This window comes from Callospermophilus lateralis, chromosome 11 (assembly GCF_048772815.1).
Source record: "Callospermophilus lateralis isolate mCalLat2 chromosome 11, mCalLat2.hap1, whole genome shotgun sequence".
In the NCBI taxonomy this organism is placed as follows: domain Eukaryota; kingdom Metazoa; phylum Chordata; class Mammalia; order Rodentia; family Sciuridae; genus Callospermophilus; species Callospermophilus lateralis.
The window spans coordinates 26548496-26575183 of NC_135315.1; the positions used below are offsets into that span (position 1 = coordinate 26548496).

Consider the following 26688-nt stretch of genomic DNA (forward strand, 5'->3'; position numbering starts at 1 on the left):
TTATTTCAGCTCACAATGCCACATTACTAATATTGACTTTACATTAGGAAAACCCTGGAAAAAAATATCCTTGAATTATTTAGTCAAATCACAAAGATGCAGGTAACATACATGATGGATGTTAGGTTGAGCCATGACATTATCAATATGCAACTATTTTTGATATACAAACCCTGGTAAAATATATATACATATATATGTTTCACTCAATAAGAAAACTGGATGAGACTAGCACTTTTCCCTATTTAAAAAGCATTTAAATTGCAAGTTTTTTTGGCAGTGCTGAGGACTAAATCCAGGGCCTTGTGCATGCTTGGTTGCACCCTACCACTGAGCCACACCTCTGGAGTGTGAATCCAGAAGCTCACACATTTTAGGGAAGCATTCTACCACTAGCTACACTCCCATCCCTCATACTGAAATTTCATTTCTTTCTTTTTTTTTTTTTAATTTCTTTTTTCTTGTAGATGGACACAATATCTTTATCTACTTATTTTTATGTGGTGCTGAGGATTGAACCCAGGGCCTCACACATGCTAGGCAAACACTCTACCACTGAGCTACAGCCCCCGCCCATACTGCAATTTCTTTATACAAGACTTTATTTATAAAAGTTACAGAAGTTATTTTTTAGCTGCTAATAAGTATAATAGTTAATAAAAAGAGAAGCATTTTAATTTTAAGGTATAAAACAAACATCTTTTAAGGATAAGGCTTAGACACTACTGTAAGAAAGAATAAGCATTTAAAGAAAGAATAAGCATTTCAAAATAAGGTGAGAAATGTCATACTCACATGCTTAAAACAGGTAACTGGTGCCGCTATAAAGCTATTGCTATTGATGTAGTTACCCCAGCTGAAACCTTCCATGGAGACTGCTGAAATAAAATAAATGTAGATATATTATAATTCTCAAATCTTTTTTTAATAAAAAGCTGATAGTGTTAAGGTACAAATGAAAATAAAAAAAAATTTTTTTAGTTGTAAATGGACACAATACCTTTGTTTACTTATTTTTATGTGGTGCAAGGCAAGTGCTCTACCTCTGAGCTACAACCCCAGCTTGAAAATAAAATTTATTTATTGCCACTAAAGAAAGTTCTTCTTTTTTCTGTTAAAGATTGAAGAATTTTGCTAAATTACATGGAGCTTTTAACTTGTACCATACAGGTCAAGTATCCCTTATCTGAAATACTTGGGATCAGAAGCATTTCAGATTTCAGAGTTTTCTGGATTTTGAAACATTTGCATAGATGTTACTGGTGCTCAAAATGTTTCGAATTTTATTTTGAATTTCAGATTTTCTCATCAGCTTCATATTCTGATCAGTTCATTTTCAAATGAACTATAGCTTCTTTTTTTCTACATGCACTTTCCTATATTCATATGTGAATACATAACCAATGTAACTCCACATCATGTACAACCATAAAAACAGGGAGGTATACTTCATGTATGTATAACATGTCAAAATACATTCTACTGTCATGTACAACTGAAAACAACAAGATCAAAAAGTTTTCTATATGTAACACCTGCTCTGTGGAAAGTGAAGTACAAGCTTTCCAATTAGGAAAACAAGAACAGTTGAGAGAAAGTGTTCAGGTTAACAAACGTTGCTAGGGTTGCTTTTGTGTTTTCTTTTCTTTTTTTTTTTTGTGATGGCAGGGATTGAACCCAGGGCTTTGTGCATGCAAGGCAAGCACTCTACCAACTGAGCTATGTTTTTATGTGTGCTTCAGTATGATATTTACCCCGTATCTGCCACCTAATGCCTTTATTAGTTTTGTTGTTGTTGTTTGTTTGCTTCTTGAACCAAGTTCTCACTGCATTGATCTCTGTTTAGCTGGGAGTTTGAGTGCTCACCACCACACTTGGCTTTACCCAGGTTTTAAATTGTCTTATATCTTATCTCCTTGCCTTTGTACCACCCTTAACAATCTTCTATTAGTAATAGTCCCTATTTACCTTCCTCTCCCTAATCCCTTTGAAGTCTGTATGTTTTATTTCTTTGCCCATTATTCTCCACAATGCTCCTTATAACCCACAGTAGAGACAATCAGATCATAAAAGATAAATAATGAATTAAATATAAAACTGCGATTGCCATAAGCACTAAGAACTTTTCTATGGAACTACTCCTTTTAGAATAATTTACTCAAATTAAATTCACCATCAGGAAGTCAAGAGTCATAATGTGCTAACAGGGAAGAGAAACAGCTTAAATGGAATCCAAAATTAAAATATCATTACTAAAAGCTAGATGAATCTATATTAAATATTTCCCCTATTACATTCACCAATATTACCTGCTTTCGTCTTTGCTTGATTTTGCAAGGTAGCTTGATACTGAGCATAAGCAGCTAGTTTAGCAACTAAAGGTTGTTTCTGAAGAACTTTTGCTTTTTTTGTTGGAGGCTTACCCTGAAACAAGAAGAGCTAAGTAAATAGGATTCTTTTTCATCACCCCACCACCAAAATTTAACATGATTGCAGTTCTATTCATTTTGCTTAAGTAAACATTGAGGGTTTAGAAAATTATTAAAGCAGAGGAAAGATACAAGGAATTTTAACATGAGAAATTTTTTCTGGAGTTCTGCTACAATGTAAATATCTAACATGGGTAGCAGACCTGGCATAGACTAAAACAGCAATATGCAAATTAATATGTTAATAAAAAATTATATCCCATAAAATGTTAAAGTATAGGCTGTGGATACTTGATTTCTTCTTACAGTAGAAAGAACCAGTTGTTATTCACTCATGCAGGCTGCCAAGCATTGCTATTTATATGTAAGAGAAGATAATTTAATGTTCAAAGAGCAAGTGACTGAGGTTTATACCTTTAGTGCTAACGCAAAAGATCAATGACAAAATGATCATGGCCAAATTCACAGTGTGACAAACTGCCATCCATTTGGGTACAGACCACTGTTCAGGATCTTTAGGTACTGTCTATCTGAAATATAGAAATACATCTAAGTGATGTATTTCCTTAATTTGGGGGACTTAAATAACCCTTTCAGTGCTATGTAATGATCACACTAAGTAAAACAAACAAACAAAAATGTGACCATCCAACGAAAGATATTAAAAAATCATTTACAAAATGCTATATATGATACAATAGTAATAACTAAGTCAAATAGTCAAGATTCCATCCGTTTAAAGAATAATTATCCTCCTTCCATTCTATAAATGTTTTCAAAAACAAGCAAATGCTTGATCAAGGTAGCAATTGCATCATAATGAAAAGTACAATGCTGTGCTTGGCTAGCATGTGTGAGGCCCTAGGTTTGATGCCCAGCACCATACACACACACACACACACACACACACACACACACATATACACACAAGCATTAAAAATAAAATAAAATAAAAAAATAAAAGGATGAAGGAAAATTAAAACCAGAGAGTAAAAATTGTACCCAGAAAGTAAATTGTTTCCCGTAACCTGTTAAAAGATTCTACTTTGGTATTAACTCAAAAGGAAACAAGAAGGGGAAAGAAAATGGCTCCATTTTTTATATGTACAAAGGTATTTCTTTTCACTTATTTGAAAAGGGTAAGTACTGTCAATTCACTTACACAAGCAATTTATAATTTGTTTTGGATAGCATGCCTTGTACATTTAAAATAGATACTCAATGTTATTTATAAAATTATGGAGTTCACAAATTTCCTAAAATATGTGGGACAAAATAACTGGCCACTTGGATAGAGGTAGAATGCAATGAAACACAATCAAATGACAGATAAATGGTGAAAGTCATAGAAATAACAGATATAAAGAATAAGAAGGTTTCTGTACCGTTACCTGAAGTCTGGCCAAAATGCTTGCCTTCTTGGAGTTTGACGAATAACTTCTTGAACAGGAAACACTGCAGAAACGTTTTGTTTTAGAGTAAAAGGCATCTCGCACACCAACCATCCCACACATCTCGCAGGTAGCTAATTAACAAAATGAAGACATTGGTTTTGATTTAATCGTACAATAAAAAAATCAAATCTTATCTAACATTTTAATAATTACTCAACTATGTATTTTCATTTAAAAAAATTATCTTGAAAATTTCTTCTTATATTTATACAAATTACAGAGACAAACCAAAAAAAAAAAAAAAAAAAAAAGAGAGAAAAAAAAAGAAAAAAGTAGGGCTAGCCTTGGCAACTTAGTGAGATTCTATCTCAAAATATAAAAAGGCTGCAGATGTGGCTCAGTGGTAGAGGACTAGGTATTTCACATATAATACATATTCCAAGTTTTTGAAAGATTTATAAACAAAATATAAAAGAGGAATAAGACAACTGAGAATTACCATGAATTGCAGCTTAAGTTTTTAAAATAATACAAAGGATGAAATCTAAATAGAGGTAATACTTGGAAAAATCCTAATGGCAAGTTGAGGATTATTTTCAAGTTATGTTCAGGGGACACGAAGGAAGTGATATTCAAGTTTTGAGATAGCTACTCTATTATTAACCAGTAATGGTAGTAAATATTTTGACTTTTAAGAGCTGTTTCATTAACAGATAATAAATATGCTGAAAAGTAGAATTTAATCAACATGTTCATAAGAACTGAAGTTCTAAACAGCTAAATAGGAAATAACATAGCAAATAACTGGGTTAATGTTTCCACCACCCAAACATGAAGGAACTTGTAAGGTACTGATTACTATATAAATGGGAAATCTGTAAGTTACTCTACAAAGCTACTGAAATCATGAAAAAAAGATTAAGTGCCAGAAGATTAGAGATGAATATAGGGTGTCAAATGGTAGAAAAATCTAAATGATTTCTAATCATAAAAATTTTAGAATAGATTGTTATAAAGGCTCATGACCACCTAGATTAAAAAAAAAAAAGTTACGATCCCCCAGGTACAACGAATCCTTGCCAAGAATGATATGTGTCAAACTAGAACTCCCTTGACTAGGACCCAAGCTTCATCAGGACAGGAATCTTATTCTGTGCTGTTCATTTCTGCCTCCAGTAATTAAAGCAGATGCTAGCATATATGAAGTATTAATAATAACCTTTTCTTCTGCAATACGGTTACCAGACTGGCATGCTATAACCAAAGCATGGCAAGACTAGGTATCAATAGGCATTAATATATTTGATAAAATCTCTCACACAGCTCTATCAACCATGATTGAGAAATAGCAGTTGGAGTAGAAAAACCTAGGCTTGCCTTTTTTTTTTTTTTTTTTTTTTTAAATGTGGTGCTGGGGATTTAAGCCTGAGCCTTGCCCATGCTAGGTAAGTGTTCTACTGCTAAGCTACAATCCCAGCTCTCCCTAGGTAAGTTTCAACTGGTAGGATGACCACATCTAGTGGGTCTTGATAAAAGATGGGAATTTTTTGTTATGGTCTGGCAAGACCCTGTATCAGACCCTGAGATGTACAACTTTTTAATCAAAAGGCCAGAACAGGATTAACAGGGTGGAGTTATCAAATCTGGAAGATTGGATAACACAGTATTCAACATTAGATAGCAATTTAATTCTGCTAAGACTTAAGTTATTAAGAAAAAGATTTCAAAGAGATTCAAAGTCCTATACCTTTGGGTTAAGGAAATTAAAGCACAAGATCAACGCAAACTGATTTATGTGGTAAAGAATACAAAGCAAACCAAAACCCAGTTATTTGTGATTCAGTATTATATTCATAAAAAGCAAAACAATGTTGGTTGTTTACATGGAAATAGTGTGCTGAAAATGGCAGTAAAAGGGGGATGGGGTTATAGTTCAGCGTCAGAGCGCTTGCCTCACACATGTGAGGCAGTGGTTCAATCCTCAGCACCACATAAAAATAAAGATATTGTGATCATATTAAAAAAAAAAGGCAGTAAAGGCTGAATTATCTTCTGCTCTAATCACAAAGGGGGACCAAACATTTGCTTGAGGTGGTTTCCAGGATGGGAGACTTTCAATAGTTAAAAACAGGACAGTCCCAGGCAAATCAGGAGGAGTAGCCACCCTTTTGCCACACAATCTGAAAATTCCCAGAGGAAAGTGACCATATATTCAATTAAATCACTGTGATATTACGAGAAATGGCTGAAACAACTGTGGCTACTTGATGTGTCCAGAGACAATCTAGATTAGAATTATTCTTTTTTTTTAATATTTATTTTTTAGTTTTCGGCGGACACAACATCTTTGTATGTGGTGCTGAGGATCGAATCCGGGCCGCATGCATGCCAGGCGAGCGCACTACCGCTTGAGCCACATCCCCAGCCCCTAGATTAGAATTATTCTGTGTACTTTTTTTTTTCAATTTCACCATCTTCATAATACCAATCCTGAGCACACTACTATTTACTCATTTATTTATTTTGGTGGCACTGTTGATTAAACCCAGGGCGCCCAGGATGGCCTTGAATTTGTGATCCTTCTGCCTCAGCCTCTGAGTAACTGGGATTATAGGTGTGTACCACCATGCTTGCCTTTTATGTAGCTTTATAAGCAACTTAAAAACCAAAAGACAAAAGTTAGAGCAGAATATTTTTAGTACAATACGAAGACTATTCTAGTAATTAGAGCTATTAAGAGAATGAAATTGCTTTCTGAGTTAGAGTACCTTATAATTGGAAATGTCAAAACAGAAGACTTAGGAGGAATTGTGAGAAAAAAGCTCTACCATGAACATCTCTTTCAAATCTGTACCTCTATGATCCTTCATATTTTCAGTTATGCAATGATTTATTATCTACTGAATTTATGTCCACATTAAGTTTCTCAATAACCTTTTGCTTTTTATTTTGTTCTACTTGCTTCCCACTAGGAGGAGGTAGGCAAAAACAGAGCTTGAACATATACTCAGTGTCCTATCTGGAACTATGATTCAGGTTCTGCCTCTTCATATAGTGCTTCAAAATTCTAAGGAAGGGAAATGATGGAAAAAATCACATGAAAACACACTCTTGAACACAAAGTTGTACAACAGGTGAAAGCTATAAATACTCACCCATGCCAGATTTACCATCTGGGTATGTGTACACTTGTCCATTGTTTTTGATAATTGGAAGATTGGAAGGTAAAGGAGCAACTTCTTCTTCACTCTCCTCGGAGCTGGAGCTGCTACTTGTGTCCTCACTGCAGCTATCATAACCGTCGAACATCCCGAATGAGTCTCTTCTTTTCCTTTTAGATTGTGAAGAATGTTCTGTCTTAAAGTACAAGAAACCAGTAACACATGATAGAGTACTCAAATATATCCCCTGAAAGACCTCAGCACCCATTTTGGTAAATGATATTTGATGAAATCTGGCACTGAAAAATGATAATTTTATTTTATAATGAAAAGCTTAATATTTGTGTCAAAAAGGAGTCCTCCACTTATGAGACATAAATCTATCATTATCATATTACTAATAATATTAATAATTACAATGATGAACAGTGAATGTGAATCAGAAGACTATCATGTAACTCAAGTTTTATCTTAAACTGGGCATGTTACTTTTCTATATAAAGATTGGATGATTTCTTCATAAAAAAAAAAAAAAACTGTAGTGAGCCACATAAATAGATTTCTTAATTTGCCTTTCATGCTCAATTTAGAGCATCCAGAAAATAGATATTTTTTTAAAAAAATCACTGCTAATAATTATAAAAGGACTAATGAAGAATTTAAAATTTCAGAGATAATTTTAAGGTATTAATTATTTCAAAAATTATTGAAGATAACATTTCTACCTATATAAAACTCTATTTCATTTTTTAAAACATAAAACAATAGCAAAAGCCCAACCCAATGATCTCAAACTAAACATTATTTTTTCTTCAAATAGCACAAAGACACTTTATCATCTTCAATGAATGCAGCCATGTCTTTTCCAAAAGATGTTCCCTCACTCAAGCCATGAAAAAGGAAAACCCAAATACTGCTATTCCAACACCCTGATACAAATTCCACAACTTCAAGTCCGGTAAGAAGAAAGTCAAAATAAAATAGAAAACAATGAAGAGGAAAAAAAGGATGCAGACAGCTATTAATTCGACAGGGAAAACTACTAACTGAAGAATCTTTAGGAATTGGCATCTATTCTTATTCTTTTGCTTCAGTTAATGTGTGTTTGTATGTGTATATCTCATCTTAAACTTTCTTTACAATTTCTTTTCTGGGTAGTCTAACTTCCTTCTGGTATTCCATGGTCAATAACAAAGCTAAAATCTATTGTTCACATGTATTTGGGATGGAAAGCTGATTCATTCATATTAGGTGTTAACTACGAAAGCACAAACACACTGGAAATATTATATCCCCAAAGAACACTGACATTTAAGAACTCCCTCTGGGAAGGCTCTTTACATGTCCCCATAATGTTCCACAACCACCAACCCATAGTACTCTTCTTTTAGAACTTTTAGATTGAATTTTAAACAGAAAAATCTTTAAAATTACTCTTTTCCTAATTTTTCTTAGCATGATCATCCATGTTATTCAGGAGATTTGGTTCTGAACAACTTGTAGGTATTTTTATGAATTAAATGCATTGTCGAAAAAAATCAGTTTTGCTACCATCAGAGTTTAAGAGAATAAATCAGGCTGAAAGGATGGGAAAATCCTCATTTAGATGTAGTGTGGTACAAAGAACACAGAATTCTGACACACCTGCTATTTATTGCGTGAGAACTTGAGCAAGTTATGAGTTTTTTCTCATATTCACTAAAGATTCAACAACTATTTATCAAACGTGTGTCACACAGTAACTGAAAGTTAAGAGAATGGTGTACAGAGAAAATCCAGGGTTCTTACAAAGGTTGTAGTATTTGCGGGATACACTACACAAGCAAGAAGTGGGGTCATAGGGACTGTCAGCTGAGATTCAGTGGCAACAAACAGTCTCAGTGAAGTAAGACTCCAAGAACAACGAAACAAAACAGCAACCTTCTGAATATATGCTGCTCCATATACTAGGCAAATAAAAGATCTTTCAGTCTGGCATACTAAAAAGGCTAACATTGGTTGAGGCTGGGGCTCGGGTTCAGTGGCAGAGCACTTGCCTTGCACGTCCAAGGCACTGGGTTTGGTCCTCAGCACCACTCAAAAATAAACACATAAAATAAAGGCATGCTGTTCATTCAAAACCACACACACACACACACACACACACACACACACACACACACACACACACACCAAAGACCAATATGGCTAATGCCTAATGAACAGTGTAGGAGATGAGATCAAAGGTGGGATATACTTCCCAGGTCATGTGATCATTGTAGGCCAGTTTAGGTAAGGAATATTTTTCTTTGGGCAATGAGGAGACATTATGAACTATTTGCTACAGTGTCTGGTATGCACACTTCATATACATGTGTTAGACTCTTCTAATAAATTCATGAGGAGGTGACCTTTTACACTCCCAAGTGGCCTTTTAAACTCACTAGTTTTCATAGAAGCTTGTCTACTATACAGCCAAATCAGCAACTACTGCATGTTTATTGCAATGTCAATCCAGAATATCTTCTAACTCTTGAGTTGAAATTTTAGGAGATCAATAATTACAAACATTTTAAATTTCAATAATTATAGGCTGTTATCATTTTTTAAAAGTACCACAGTTGAAGGTGAGGTGTGATATTGCATGCCTGTAATCCCAGCAGTTTGGGAGGCCGAGGCAGGAGGATACTGAGTTTATAGCCAGCGCCAGCAACTTAGTCGAGGCCTTAAGCAATTTAGCAAGACCATGTCTCAAAATAAAAAATAAAACGGGTTGGGATGTGGCTCAGTGGTTAAGTGTTCCCGGGCTCAATCCTGTACACCCCCCCTCTCCAAAATACTATAGTCAAATACATTTAGAAAATTTTCCTTACTTCAAAGTCTTCTGGAGTCTTGAATGCTTATGAACATTATGATTATCAAAGAGGGATAGGTAGTATGTAGTCTTTTCCAAATTATCTTGAAGGACTAATATTCTAGTTCTCTGACCTTTTCAGCACACATGGAGAAGATCATCTATATAATGCATGGGGATGTACCCAGACTGAAACTTTTGGCTACCCTAAGTATTGTAGGGATGAGTATCTTCTTGTTTTGCATTACTGGGGACTGAGCCCTAGGCCTTGTGCAGGCTGGGCAAGTGCTCTACCACGGAGCAACATCCTCTAACCCAGGGATGAGCATCTTGAAATACTCACAATCCATGCCAAACTCTTTGGGAAGCTGTTTTCTATTTAGGGAGTGCTATTCTCTAAATGTTTTTCTTACATTAAGATAGACATATAAACTATAATTGGGTTTCCCTGTGCAAAACTTATCATTATTTACTATGGAGGAACTTAAATGTCTAAAACCCCTGAGGGAGGTTACAACTTCAGTGAAAGAGTAGGTGGGAAAAAAAAAAAAACAAGACTACATGGAAAGAGGACTCACAAAAGAGTCTTTTCTGTGCATGCTCTTGATGGAAAGCTTCTCTGGGATTTTGTAATCACAGGTCTGCCCTCATGAATAAGTCCAAAGTTGTAATTTACCCCCCCTACTAAGGTGAAGAAATCCTCAGGGGAAGAAATTAAAATGGGTGCAGGCTACTACTGTGCTTTGACATCAAGCAGAAGAATCCTAAATCATATCAGGTAACAGTGACCTACAGTTCAGACCTTTCAGCATTCCCACCATATATGAATGCACAAATATAAACACAATAATCCACCATGAGGAAGCATCAGCAAAAATAGATTAAGAATAACAAATACTTCAGGCACTGAAACTGCCAGAAATGGAATAAAAATAATCAAACATATTCTGTTTAAGAAATAAAAATAATTGAAAAATGAGCAAAGTAATTTTAAAAATTCAATAGATTAGGCATAGCTAAATAGAGAAATGAAGGATAAATGGTTAGAATATAAATATCTAATAAATGTCTAATAAGAATTCCTTATGCTCTTAAAAATTTTTAACTTGTTTTAATCAATACATGTATAACCAAAATTGTACATATTAATCAGGTACTATATGGTATTTCAATACATGTACACACTGCTATCAGATTAAACATACCTCCTCGAACATTGATCATTTCTTTAAGGCAAAACATCCAAAATCCTTTTTTTCTAATGTGTGGCACATACCTGTAATCCCAGCCACCCAGGAGGAAGATCACAAGTTCAAGGTTAGCTTTGGCAATTTAGCCAGATCTTCTTTCAAAACAAAAAACATAAAGAGGCTGGGATACAGCTTGGGGATAGAGTTCTCCTGGGGTTTATTCCTATTACTTAAAAAAAACAAAAAAAACAACAAAAAAAACTTTCCTGGGTTTTTGAAATACACAGAACATAATCACTAGATACAGTTTACATTTGACTATACTGTAATACCACTGATTAACCCTCCCCACTTTAAGAATTCTTACAGCACAGAGAAAGATAATGTTGAATGAGATACTGGCTGAGAATTCTGCAGAAATTAGAACAGGAATTCATGGATAGATCTATAAAGCATATGAAACATAACAAAAAGATACCTATAACAAAACCAAGCATAGCAAAACTAAACACCACCAGAGAAGACTTAAAAATCAACCAGTCAGAGGTAGGGATATATACCTCAGTTGGTAGAGTGCTTGCCTTTCATGCACAAAGCCCTGGGTTCAGTCCCTAGCACTGGGGGGGGGGGGGGGGGGGGAGTAGGGGTAGATCAGTGAATCTTGGTAGTCAACTAGCACAACTCAGGCACACCCAGTCTAATCAACTACTTTCTACTAAGCACTCAGAGTGATCAACCAGGTAAGGACCACTGATCATTTAACAAAGGCATCTCTAAGAGTGTGAATTAGGGACCAAAACAAATCAATAGAAAACAGAAGTAATGTATGGACCAAAAGAAAACTTGAAAAAAGTGTAAATCTTCTGAGATAGAAGAGTAAGACATTATCAAAGAATAAAATAGATCTTGGAACTTAAAAACAGAAGAGGCAAAACAATAAATCCAACAGATGAATGATAAAGTTAAATAAGAGAGCTAGAGAGAATTTTCCAATATCATGAACAAAAGAAGTGACATCACTATTTAAAAGGATAATAATATTACTAATAACCTTATGCCAATAAATTCAACAACTTGTGTGAATGAACAAAATTAAAACAAAAATTATTTTAGTTGTTGATAGACCTGTATTTTATTTATTTTTATGTGGTGCTGAGGATCGAACCCAATGTTTTCACACATGCTAGGCAAGTGCTCCACCCCTGAGCCACAACCCCAGCCCTGAACAAAATTTTTTCAAGACACAAATCCCAATGTTGTTCATAAAGAAACAAACAATCCTGTACTGGTTAAAGAAACTAAATTTGTAGCTAAAAATCTTCTCACAAAGAACACTCCAGGCCCAAATGGCTTTAGTAGGGAATTCTACTTAAGAAATACTGATTCTACTCCAACTCTTCCAGAACTGAAGGTAATGGAATAGTTTCCAACTCATTCAATTAGGCCAGAATTGCTTTGATCCCCCAAATAGAACTGAACAAGATTCCACATTAATACAGGAAGCAAACAGTCTTACACAAATTGTAGCAAATTGAGGCTAATGATACATAAAAATAATATGCTTTGACCAAGTAGGTTTATCCTAGTGATGCAAAACTAGTTCGACATTTGAAAATCAGTAAACTTAGCATACTGACACAATAAAGAAAAAAGCTATGGTTATCCCTAACAGATACAGAAAAAGTGTCTGACAAAAATTCAACACTGATTTCTATTAAGAATCCTCAGCAAACCAGGAACAGAAAACTTTCTCACCTGATAAAGACAATAGAAAAATCCTAAAGCTAGCATCACATGTAAGGGTGGAAAGCTGGATACTTTTCCTCTAACTGGAACAAGACTTAGAATATTCGAAGAAACACTAAACTCAATGAATGAAACAATCTAATTAAAAGAAAAAAGGATCTAAATAGACAATTCAAGTTAAGACATATAGATGACAACTGAGAACAGGAAAAGATAGGTAACATTTTTGTTCGATAAGAAAATATGAATGAAACCCTCAAGATACTACTACACATAAATGCCATGGCTTGAAAAAAATTATGGCAAACAGAACTGTTACACACTACAGATGGGAATGTAAAAAGGAACAAGCAATTTGAAAAACAGTTTCTTAAAAAGTTAAACCTATACTACTTGCCACCCATTCTACTCCTAGGTACTTAAGATAAATAAAAGCATATGCCTATTTAAACACATATATGCAATGGACTAAATAGCTCAAATTGGAAGCAATCTAAGTATCTACCAAGTAAATAAACAAATTGTAGTACATCATTACAATAATTCCATTTTGCTTACTCAGCAATACAAAAAAATGAATTGCAATATAGATAAAACCTCAAAATAATTAAGCTTTGTGAAAGACAGAGAAGGAGTTCATAATAAATGATTGCTTTTATATAAAATTCCAGAAAATGTGAACTAGTGTGTAGTGATAGAAAGTAGATCAGTAATTATTAGGAGACAGGGTGAGGGCCAGGGATGAAAAGGAGTTATAAAGGAGAAGAAAAATTTTGGAGGTGATGGGTATCCTCATTATCTAGATTGTGGTGGGAGTTCATGAGTATATACCTATGTCTTCTCAAATTAGGCTGGAGAAGTAGTTTAGTAGTAGAGCACTTGCCTAATACACACAAGGACCTGGATTGGATCCCAGCAAAGTAAAACTAAACTATCCCCTCAAAAAATTTATGCAACTATACATTTTACTCCAATAAATCTGTTAAAAATGCCACATTTCAAAGAAACAGTTCTAATATTTGTGCTTTTTCAGCAAGTTCCCAGAAGATGCATTTTACTGTACATCAAAGTAACCAAGATAGAGGAAGATGGCTGATATAGGAACTAAATGAACCAACACAGGACAGAGGTAAAGAAAATTTCTAGGGCAATGATAAAGAGATGTCCCAGGATTATAGTCATACAGCAGGCTTAGGAAGCTGACTGCATTAGAGGAGGAGGATGATGACAACTCTGGAAAAACATCCGTTTTTATACTTGTTGGAGCATGTCAAAAAATGGTGATACTCCCAACATGACCAAATGAAAATATGAGCCAGGTGCAGTGGTGCACACTTAGCAGCTCAGGAGAGTGGGGCAGCAGGATCTCAGGTTCAAAGCCAGACTCAGCAACTTAGCAAGGTTCTGGGAAACTTAGTGAGGGCCCTGTCTTAAAAAATATGAAGGGCTGGGGATGTTAAGCACTCCTGGGTTCAATCCCTAGTACAAATAAAAAAAAGTCAACAATTACTAGAAAAAAGTATTATACTAAAGATACTAGTGACTGGGTGAACAGCAGTAATAGGTAGTATACTAGCTACATACTATGTAAACACAGCAATTTTAAAAAAACTTATACTATATGGCAATGAAACAAGACTCCTTATTTTCCAGTGACAAAAACAAAAAGCAAGTATTTTGATCTATTGAGTACTAGCTGGGTTACATATTTTTATTTTTCATAAAATTAATTTATTAAATATATTATGTCTTTTTTACTTTAAGAAGGTAATGATAAAACTTTTACTATAAAATAGTTAGCTTTTTTGTATCATTTATTTGTAATTTAACAGCAATTCCAATAATACAAACTTGATATCATTAACCTGATTGATTATTAGCATTCTGACCCATTTATTTCTCTCTATATACAACTTCCCCCCAACCCCCAGCTATTTGTGAAAAGCTTACATGCTTCAAAGTCCACTTACCTCTAAATCAGGGCTGGAAGTCATAGCTCAGGGTTTCTCAACCTTATACTGGCATTTGGGGCCAGAGAACTTATATGGTGCATTGTATTTAGTATGTTTAGTACCATTTCTGGCAGTAATATTCCCCCATTCACCCTGTGACAACCCTGAAAGTCTCCAGGAGCTACCACGTCTTGTAGGAGGTAAAACCACCCTGGTTAGGAAATACTGTCCTACATTTCAATGTGCCTTTCCTAATAATGACATCCTCTTATATGGTACCGGCATAGCAATAATGATCAAGAAATTACAAAATTAACCCAATACTTTAATCTAATCTACCACTCACATTCTGTTGATGACTCAGTGTGTGGATTTTTTCCCCTCTAGTCCAAGATCAAACATTCCATTTGTCATGTCAATCTTAAGTTTGAATCTAGAAAGATAATTTTGTCTTTCTTAACACTTAACATATTTTTAAGAACATAGTTCCTTCCCTTAAAGGAGCTCTTTTTCAGAAGTTAGAAAAACTGAAAATACAGCAGGTTAAAACATCTACTTCTACTATTATTAAATCTTAGTATTGTGCATTTGTTGCAAATAATCAACATTGACACGTTATCCTTAAACACTCTACACTTAATTCAAATCTTTCATTTTCACCTAATGTTCTTTCGGTTCCAAGATTCTATATTACATATAGTTGCCATAAGTCTTCAGGCATAAAATTGTCCTAAAGTTATTGTGGATTTTAAAAAAAAATTCTCCTTTTGGCTATCTTGAGAGTTCTGCTTAGGTAATTTGTTTAACACCTCTCCATTGAGATTTGTTCTCATGATCAGGCTGAAGTTGTGTTAGAAGTGCCATTTATGTTACATAAATACTATCAACATGACTTATTAGTGTTGATGTTGACTTTGATCATCTGGTTGAGGCAGTGTCAAATTTCTCCATATAAAGTGATTTTTGTGTGGGGAGTGGGTAGTTGGGAATTGAACACAGGGGTGCTTAACCACTGAGCCACATCCTCAGCCCTTTTTGAGCCAGGGCCTACGTTGCTGAGGCTGGCTTTGAACTTGTGATCCTCCAGCCTCATCCTCCCGAGCTACTAGGATTACAAGCCTGTGTCAGTATGCCCTGCAATAAAGTGATTCTTAACCTTTCCCATGTTGAACTCTTGGGAAGGAAGTGCTGTGGTATAGCCCCCACTTCAGGAGTGGGTATTATGATCTCCCTACTTGAAAGATTATCTTACATAATCTGGAATTCTGCAGATTTTCACTTATCTCAAAAGTAAAAATTTCTTTATTTTGGGTTTACTTGAGATTTTCTCATTAATTGATGATGTTGCCTATCAACCAGCTGTTTACCTAACTAGTGCTGTTTTTCTCAGGGTATCAACTCCAGAAGCAGGATGGCTATCTGTCCTTACTGGTGATGTTAATTTTAATGACCTGCTCTAGGTTTGGTCTGGTTTCAAGACTATTTAACATTTTCCTCTTATTTTCTGTTAAATAAGCTATCTATGGGGAAACACTTAAACATACAAATATTCTAATCATCAAAATATTACTTTGGATTTAACATCCAATGATCCTTGTGCAAATAGTCCTTAACTGTGATTATTTTCCACCCCCAGCATTTCATGTTCATCATTTGGCATCTTCTCTAAGGGACCTTATCACTTACTATTTACTATGGATATCAACTCAGAGATTACTACTTTCCAATGGCTTATTATTTATTATTGTTCTTAATTACTCAATGGTTCAAACTGTCACAGACTGGGTGAGTGGGAGCTCCTTCAAGATGAGGTTATTTAGACACATTCCTAACGTTTTTGGAGTAACTCCTTACTTCCCGGCACAACAAGGTATTTCAGACTTATCATAAACTCATCTCTCTCTGAGCTGGAATCAAATACTTCTCCAAACAGCCTAAGTTTCTTTTATTAGATTATTATTGTATTAGACATAAACATGTGTCCAATTTGTTCATTGCCATTGGGATTTCTCTGCTTCAGGGCCCTTTCAGTTGAGAGAATTAAGAATATGCACACACTTGTATGTGACAAATGCATATACACAAGTATTTTAGAATATTGGGAACTTCTACCTATAACCACAATTTCAATCTCCCCCACAGGTTTTTTCCTTTTTAAAACCTATTCACACTCCCTATTGTCTCTTCTACAGTGAAAACTCTTGTTCCTCAACAAACTCAATGCACTCATTTGCTCAATCCTTTTATATACTTAAATAGCAAAAGAAGAACTATATTACATACAAAATTAAAAAATAGTAATTTCTTTGCAGCCCTTTCTCCCCAGATCAAGGGGCTGGGTGCCAACTTAAGAAGAGTTATTTGAATTATTTCTCCTTCCATAGTGGTTATGTTAGTATTTTCTAATTGTTTGGTTTGCTTTTAGTTTTTAAACTCCTTCATTGAATTAAATTTCATTTTCTACCTGGAAGATCAGTTTCCTTCTGTGTAATCAACTTTATTGCTTTCTGGTTCATGCTTTTTGTAGGTATACTCTTTCCAAAGGTAGATGGATTCATACATGCTTTTTTATTTTCTTTTCTTACGTGAAAGATCAAATACTATAATCTCCTCTTAGAATAAAAATAACTCCATTTCAGTGCAAATGCATCTAGTTTTCAAGTTTTTGCAATTACAAATGATACAATAAAGTTATGCATATGTATTTTTATATTAGTGAAGTACTCCTCCAGGATATATTCTCAGAAGTAGGATACATGTATGTGTGTATACCTATGTTAGACACTGACAAATTTCTCCAAAGAAAAGTTACTAGTTATACTTGCACCAGCAAATTGAGAGTGCTTGCTTCTCAAAACCTAATGAAAAATACTCTTTGTCTTTTAATATATGCCAAAACGACAGGTGAAAAATGGTACATTAATGCAGTTTTTTCTTTTTAAAATTCCTATTGGAAATAACATCATGCTTTCAGATACACTGAACCCCTGCACCCACAGACTCACCAGTTGTTAACGTTGGACCCAACTGGTTGGCTCTCTCTAATCATTTAAACTATGCATTTCCTAGAATTAAAAACTTTCTCTCATAACTAACTATAGCACAGTTATCAGTTTGAGAAAATACAACATTAATTTGAATTAATGTTAAACATAATTCTCTAATTTACCATCCTTAGTACAAACTGAATCCACAATATTATCTGCATTTCTTCTTTCCAGTCCAGGATCACGTTGTATTTATCTTTTTAAATCGAAAGGTTAATTTTGAAGAATGCAGAGTTGCCCCCTTTTAATCTTGGGGGGTTCATCTGACCTTCCCTCATTAGATTCGTGTTATGTATTCCCACAATACTGCATAAACAATGTTGTATCTGTCTCAGGATGTTGAACTGAGGCATAAGATGCCCAAGGTCTCATGCAGTTTTTCCCACTGTATATTCACCTAATTTCTCCTTGCAATTAATAAGCAGGCCTGGGTCATGATTAAAATATGCATATACTGCTTCTCCCACCCTTAATTTACTATGTAATGATAATCCTTGCCAAACCAAACTCTATCATGATGGCTGCTAAAATGACTTCCCAACTGCAGCGCTACACCAGTCATCAAGAAATCTTACTCTCACTTCATCTGCTTACCTATTAATTACCAGTATGAATTAATTCCTATTTTCCCCCAACAATTCATCATTGTCCTTATCTGGGGGCTCATATCATTCCAGGTTTGGCTGCTAGGATCTCCCCAAACTGGTTCTTTTTCACATGCGCCTGACTATTTGAGTACTTCCTTTCTGGCACAAAAACATGTTTCATGCTCAATTTTCTTTTTACCTATGCTGTTCCAACCCTGAAATTCATTTTTCGAAGAAATTCTCGTTTTTAGTGGGGAGTTGATATTAAAGACCAACTCTTTAAACTCAGTGCTCAGTCTAGCAAACTTTGTCTTTTTTTGTATCTTCTTTTGCGCACGTGGGATTTGTCTGTTCTGATCTTTTTGTGCTTTTTCCTTAAGGTTTTAGTCATGATTTATTTCGGTTGTTTGTACTCAGAAATTCACTCTTCTCTGTATTTATGGCAAATTATGATTCTGCACATGAAGTTTTTTTGGCATAAAATTATTTTTTTTAATGTATTAAAATTTACCAGTATTTTTTTCTTTTTTGAAGCTAAGAATCAAACGCAGGGCCTATGCATTTGAAGCATGCACTCTACCACTGAGCTAAATCCCTAGGGCAACCAGTATAGTCTTTCACTGTATATTAATTATGAATCAATTAGAAAAGAATTTCTTAAATCGTGATACAGAAAAATTCACCCACATTTCCTTCTAGCATTTATACTGTTTTATATTTAGATTCTGACCCATTTGGAGTTTATTCTTGTGTATGGTGTGAAAAATGGGCCTAATATCCATCCCCCCACCACCAAATAGCTAGGTAGTTGCTAAAATATCTTTTATTAGAATGTCCACCTTTACCTCTGGTTTGAAATATCCCCCTATGTAGTTTTGTCCGCTTCTGGATCTATAGCCACATATCAATTAATTTCAGGAACATGTTTCAAGAAATGTAACATTGAATGATTCTGCTGTTGGTTAAACATAAAATGCACTTACACAAACCCAGAAACTATGGCCTACTACACATTAGGCTATATTATATAGCCTATGCTGTTAGAGTGCTCTGACAAATAATTATTTCCCCCAATCAGCCTAGTTTCCACAAGTTCTTCAGCTGTTTTCACATCAGGACTCACCATTCACTTTCACATAATGCATTGAACTAATGATTTCTGAATCATTTCAGCAACTCAAAGCTAGCAGTAAATTCAACACTGTGGTCAGGTCCAGCCTTTTCTTTCATCACCACCAACTTTTTGCCTTAGCCATAACCATCACGGTACTGAGAGGAATATGCTTCTGTGTTTGGTCTTCAATCCAGGTCATTACAAGTACCTGTATATCAGACATAGACCCTTCTTGAATTGTAGTCTTATTGCCTTCAATGAAGCAGATCCTTCTTTGTTCTTGTTCTTCAAGCTCATGGCTATGGAGGAATGGGACATGCCTGACTGGCGAGCAATAACCATCACTGATTTTCCACCTTTGTAGTGCTTAATCACTTATTTCATTTTCAAATCAGTCCCTCCATGTGGCCTCACAGTGGCAAAATGAGCAATGGATTTTGTATGCTTAGGGGCCACGATGAGCAAAACAACATGTGACTAAATCAAGTAGAAGAGAAAATGGCATGATGGAAAGATGCAGTGAACATGAGATTTATGAGGCTACTGTTGATATAACATGAAATACTGTTTAACAGCGAACTTAAAAAAATAACATGTACACTTTGAAATAATGATAAAAAGCATAGTAAACACATAAACCAGTCACAGGCATTTATTATTAAGCATTATGTAGTGTACATAATTGTGTGTGATATACTTTTAAAGCACTAGAATACAATAGGTTTGTTTACACCAGCATCAACACAAACACGTAGTACATTGTGCTACCACATTATAGTGGCTACTATAATGTCATAAGCAACAGGAAAATTTCAGCACTGTTATAATCTTATGGTACCACTATTGTACATGTGGTTCCTTGTTGACTAAAAGATTAGGTGGTGCAGGGTTTTTTTTGTTTGTTTGTCTAGTCATGTGCCATTTCCTAGCTTTTATAATTACAGGCTTTCCAGGATATTTTTATACCTGCTGGAGCTAGATCCACTTCAAAGAGCTCTTTTAATGTTTCCATATTCTTGCATGTTTCTTTTTCCAGATGAACTTCTTGTATTAACTAGTTCAACTCTATACCAAAAAATTTATATTGGGATTTAATCAAATTTATCAATTAACTTAGAAAGATGTGACAATTAGATGATATTGAGATGTCTTACACAAGAACAATGGATGCTTTTCCATTTGTTCAAATTTACCTTGTGTCTTCTTTTTGGTACTGGGGATTGAACCCAGGGTTGCTTAACCACTGAGCCAACAAATCCAGCCCCACCTTTTTTTAAATCTGAGATAGGGTCATACTGAGTTGCTGAGGTTGGTCTGGAACTTGTGGTCCTCCTGTTTCAGCCTCTTGAGCTGCTAGGATTATAGGCGTGTCACCGTGCCTGGCTTAACTTGTGTCTTTTAGGAATGCTTTATAGTTTGGTTCACATAGCGTTTTATTTAAAAAAAATTTTTTTTTTTTTTTTTTTTTTTTTAGTTGTAGATGGCCATAATAACTTTATTTTTTATGTGGTGCTGAGGATCGAACTTAGTGCCTCACACATGTTAAGCAAGTGCTCTACGACCCCGGACTCCAAGCTTCACACAGCTTTTAAAACAACTCTCTTTACAGCACATCATTAAGAATTTTAAGTATTTTGTTGTTCCTATTATAAATGTGATTTTCTTTTTGTGGTACCACCTTTCCTATTTTCCCTCCTTTTTTGCAGTTTTGGGGATTGAACCCAGGGTCACTCTACCACTGAGCTAGTTTTTTGTCATTTTATTTTTTTGAGACAGGGTCTCACTAAGTTGCCAATGCTGGCCTTGAGCTTGAGATCCTCTGGCCTCAAATTACTGATTAGCTTGGATTATAGGTGTGCACCACCATACCTGGTTGTTGTATTGTCTTAACTGGCTATTTCTGCACTACATGGACATTTATTATTTAAGATTCTCAAATTGTCTTGAGATAGTTTGGCCATTGATTTTCTATGGCTTTTCAGAAAAACAATCATGTCACCAACAAAGAAACTTTATTTTTTCTTTTTCCAGTATTATGCCTGACTTGTTTTCTCCATCCTGCATGTATGGGCTCAGAGTTCTAGTCTAAATAGTGTAGAAAAGAGTCACCCTTACTTTGTCACTGTGTTTCTTATTAAAATGCTGGCTTTAGGACTGAGGTGCTTATTTGTGAAAATAAAATCATGTTAAATAAAAAAGTATTTATCCATTCCTGTTTTCTCAAAACTTTTGGTTAGGTGTTAAAATTTTGCCTCAGGCCTTTTCAAGATCTATGATCTTTCTGTTCAGAACTATTAATATAGTAAATTATGTAGGTTCACAAACACTAAATTATCTTTGTATTTCTAGTATGAGCTTCACCAAGATGTTTTTACACAATTCATTAAGTCACAAGTTTTCAATTCTGTGAACATAATATTCACATATTATTTCAGTTACCCTTAGTGGTATATTTGTTGCTCAATTTAAGGTTTTAAAGGTGTTCCACATCTGGGACACAATGTGTTAATGTGGTTCAAGAGACTGCGTAATAGTTAGAATTTTGCTGTGATATTCTTAACTATTATCTGTAGTTTTCATTTCTTTGCATTACCTCCATCAAAGGTTTAGAAATCAGTATTACTTCTAAAAATAATCACAATTTCCTCTTCCATTTTCTGTAGTCATGTAGCACTGGGAACATGTGATCACCCAGGCAGAATTCCCCTTGGTCTATCTATTGTTCTTTTCCTCATCTTAAATTAGTTAATGGTTTATCTGTCTTGCAAATTTTCCCCTAAAGGCCCAGGATTGATTCATTAATTGGATGTATAGTTTTTTTTTTTTTTTTTGTAAACTCATTAATTTCTTTTATTTGCAGATGGATACAATACCTTTGTTTATTCATTTATTTTTTATGTGGTGCTGAGGATTGAACCTAGTGCCTCACATGTGCTAGACAGGTACGCTATCACTGAGCTTTAACCCCAGCTCCTAACTCATTAATTTTTACTTTTCTTTTTTACTTTTGTGTGTGTGTGTTTTCTTTTGGCTTTTTTTTGTTTTTTTTGCTTCTGAGACAAGCATATTCATTAATATTGGGCTATGAATTTTCTTCTCACTATACAATACATATATTGTACAGATTATGTTGCATAGTATTTTAGTCATTGTTTATCAGAAACTGCAGTTTGTTTGCATTTCTCTTTTACTTAACAGTTAAGTTTTTCAAAACTGAGGCATGCTGGGCATGGTGGCACAAGTCTATAATCCCAGCAGTTTGGGAGGCTAAGACAGGAGGATCACAAGTTCAAAGTCAACACCAGCAAAAGTGAGGTGCTAGGCAACTCAATGAGTCCCTGTCTCTAAATAAAATACAAAATAGGGCTGGGGATGTGGCTCAGTGGTTGAGTGCCCCTGAGTTCAATTCCTGGTAACTTGGCCCCCCACCAAAAAAAAACGTGAAGCATATTTTTGAATGCATATCAAGATACAGCATTTCTCTGTCATTCTAGAAATCTCCCTCATGTACTTTTCCAGTTAATTCTTCTCCTCCTCCCAGAATTCTACCAGCTTCTATGAATATCTATAATAATTTATAAATTGGGCACAGTAAGATTAACAATCATAAGAGAATAATTGAAATATACTATAATAGAAGTTATATGAATGGAATCTGACAAAATATCTACTTAGTCTATACTCACCCTTCTTGTAATGATATAAGGCCTATATGATGAGATGATCAATATGGCTTCAGGCTCCTACATAAGGTATTTTAACACAAGCCCTCTAATACCTTAATAGTCTGATAACTGAGATGGCTAGTAAATAATGGGTGGATAAAATTGTGGATAACTGGACAAAAGGATGATTCATGTTCCAGGCAGGATTGAGCGAGATGGCATCTGACAAGTATATTTTCTCAAACTTTAAATGTGAACATTGTATGCATGAGCTCACAAACTTCACAACAGATATTCTATGATGACTGGACTTAGAAGTGAGGGTGCTTTTTAAGCTCTCGCTGGCCTCTTCCTTATTCCACACCTGGATGAAAAGCACAGTTTGGCCAGTGATAAATACAAATTTCTGTTTTGGGGTCCAACTTCTGGTTTTATCATTATCATGACTTTGGATGCAACAATTACTTGGGTCTCAGTTTCTCTTCTAAATAAGGAAAATACCACTTACCACACAGGAAGATGTATGATAAAATAAAATAGTTCACATGGACACTTTCAGTTCTTCAGAAGAAAGTTATGAATCCTTAAGTATGAACCTGAAAAGCTAATTAAAAATAAGATGACCTTGTCAAAATTAAGTATGAAACACATGGTGGCCTAGAGGGTCTTTAAGATCATTATTATCAGGGCTAATGAAAAAAACCTAATAGTTCTCTTGGTGTTTTTTTTTTTTTGAAAGCTCTGGGTACCAAACCCAGTTTCTTGTGCAGGCTAGGCAAATGCTCTACCACCATGCAACATCCCTAGCATGATCATCTTTTAAAAATATATTTGAAGCTGGTTGCTCAAAAGCTATGTAATCACTGCTGGGCATGGTGGCGCATGTCTTTAACCCCAGCTACTCCGGCTTTTAGTAGCAGGAGAAGCACAAGTTGAGGCCAGATTCAACTATTTTAGTGAGATACTATCTCAAAATAACAAGGACTGGGGAGGTAGTTCAGTGGTAGATAGCCCCTGGGTTCAATCTATCCCCAGTACTAAGATGCGAAATCATTGAACATTAACCAATAGAACATTACTGAGTTACAGGGCTGGGGTTGTGGCTCAGCAGTAGAGCACTCGCCTCCCTGGGTTTGATCCTAAGCACCATATTTAAAAAAAAAAAAAAAAAAAAAGTGAATGAATAAAATAAAGGTATTGTGTGTCCAACTACAACTAAAAAACTAAAAAAAAAAAAAAATTGAGTTACATACATATATGTAAAGTAAGGGGATATTTCTCTGGCATATAAAATAATCTATAACTAATCAATTACAGTTTTGAAGCCTAAAAGTAAATAAACAGATGATATTAGTCAATATTTATGGAGCTACACGCATCGTTATGCTAAGCATCAGAAATCAAAAAAAATTTAAGACTCATTATGCCCACTTTACAACTAAGACTGCAAACTGTGGCTGCAATTGATATAATAAATGAATGAACTTTATATACAACCAGTTTTATAAGAATAGAGCATGAATTAGATAATCCAGTCAAAAGGGAGAAGAGGGGATTCTGGTTTATAGAAAACTTCAGAAGGGAAGCAAGGCTGATTCTCACCCCACATTTCAGATGAGGAATAGGAAGCTCAAAGAGATTAGGAAACTTGTCTGAGATCACAGGTCAGAAGGTGGCAGAGCCAGAGATAGAGCCCAGTTTGCTCACTTTGTTCAGAGGTCATTTATATTATACTAAATGCTAGGTTATCAACACCACAGTAAGAACTAGAAGGGTGCTCAGAAATCTCTTATGCAGTGTTTCTTTAACTAATCTGATGAAAAACAAAACAAAAATAAAACCCTCTAGAGCATATATTTAAAACAAATTCTCAGATGTTACTGCAGACCTTACTACTGTAGACCTTACTATATCCAGGGGAAGAGTACGTACTTTTAACAAAAACCTCCAAGAGGGAAGTCTAGCTATATTTGAAAAACACTGTTCTATACCTGCATGTTCAATTTGGCAGATATGTGGCTATTGAAATTGAGTTCTTTGGTTTACTAGCTACATTTTAAGTGCTCAATAGTCATATGTGGACAGCACGAATATAGGACGTTTCTACCACTGCACCAAGTTCTACTGGACAATGCTAACTGATTATACATCAACTTTTCAACTGGGATGAGAAAACTGAGACACAGGACCTGCAACTACTATCATGCAACTAGACAGTGGCAGAATCACAACTCTAACCTACTTTTCCAGGGCCCCCTCACTCCACCACTTCATCCTACCTTACATTTATAGAGTTTGTTCAAATGGAATTATTATTCATGCACCTTTTTTTTTTTAATAATTATTTTTTAAGTTTTAGATGGACACAATATCTTCATTTTACATTTATGTGGTGCTGAAGATCGAACCCAGCACCCCATGCACGCCAGGCGAGTACTCCACTGCTGAGCCACAACCCCTTCAGGCACCTTTTCTTGACTGAAGCAAAGCAAAAAAATAAATTATAAGTTTATGGGAACTAAATCCTTAAAAAATGTTCATTAAAAAAAAAAAAAATCTCAACTGCATGGCACTACCCACCTGTAATCCCAGCAACTTGGGAGGCTGGGGCAGGAAGACTGCAAGTTCGAGATCAGCCTCTACAATTAAGTGAGGCCTTAAGCAACTTAGTGAGACCCTGTCTCAAAATAAAAAATACAAAGGGGTTGGGGGTGTAGATTAGTAGTTAAGCACCCCTGGGTTCAATCCAGTACCCTCCCCCAACCAAAGAACTAAAGTAACTTGTTATTTTCACATAAAATCAAAAGTTGGGGCTGGGGATGTGGCTCAAGCGGTAGCGCGCTCGCCTGGCATGCGTGGGGCGCTGGGTTCGATCCTCAGCACCACATAAAAATAAAATAAGAGATGTTGTGTCCACCGAAAACTTAAAAAAAAAATATTGAAAAATTCTCTCTCTTTAAAAAAAAAAAGTTGTCTGGGATAGTTAATACACTACTATTGTTGGAAGACACAGTTAAGCTTATTGTAACTACTTAGGAACTTTTTTTCCCTATTGTTCTGTTTTATCTCTCTTGGAATTGAAAACCTAAGACTAATGAGACATATTAACTGTCTTACTCTGAACTCTAAGTGTTAAAGGTTAAATCTTATCTAGTAAAGATTTTAAAAATGAAAAAGTGAGAAACAAGGAGACACCAAAGAATAGTGATTCTTTTAAGTTTAGAAGGTAGTCATTGAGATCACCGAGCATTTCTGGCTTTTAGTAGGTCATTTAAGGTAGGTTTATTTATTTTTTGTGGTGCTACAGATTGAACCCAGGGCCTTGTGCATGTGAGGCAAGCACTGAGCTATATCCCCAGCCCCACAGTTTAAGATTTATGAGGTTAATATGTCAATTTCAGTCATGAACTATGATTTTACGTTATTTGACCAATATTATATGCTTTAACATACTTTAAAATAAGTTATTTCATTTTAATTACCAAAATTAATACTATAAGCAGCACCTGACTATCCAGAAAGGCTTCGATAATAATGTCAACATATAACTAATCATAAAAGATACAGCAG

The 26688-nt window shown here is 35.0% G+C and overlaps 1 protein-coding gene across 10 annotated transcripts in view; it reads right to left on the bottom strand.

Annotated features, from left to right (window-relative positions):
* Mbtd1 (mbt domain containing 1) overlaps positions 1 to 26688 on the bottom strand; it is a 64299-nt gene that overhangs the window by 34409 nt on the left and 3202 nt on the right. For 3 of the 10 annotated variants that reach the window (XM_076871659.1, XM_076871663.1, XM_076871657.1), the window contains exons 3-7: positions 23627 to 23722; positions 6979 to 7180; positions 3815 to 3954; positions 2310 to 2424; positions 796 to 878 (exon numbers count right to left, since the gene is read on the bottom strand). In XM_076871659.1, coding sequence (XP_076727774.1) covers positions 796 to 878; positions 2310 to 2424; positions 3815 to 3954; positions 6979 to 7132 — 492 coding nt within the window. In that variant the 5' untranslated portion in view covers positions 7133 to 7180; positions 23627 to 23722. Of the gene's footprint in view, positions 1 to 795; positions 879 to 2309; positions 2425 to 2843; positions 2960 to 3814; positions 3955 to 6978; positions 7181 to 23626; positions 23723 to 26688 lie in introns of those variants that run through there. The other 7 variants (XM_076871664.1, XM_076871662.1, XM_076871658.1 and 4 more) reach the window with 6 other exon arrangements.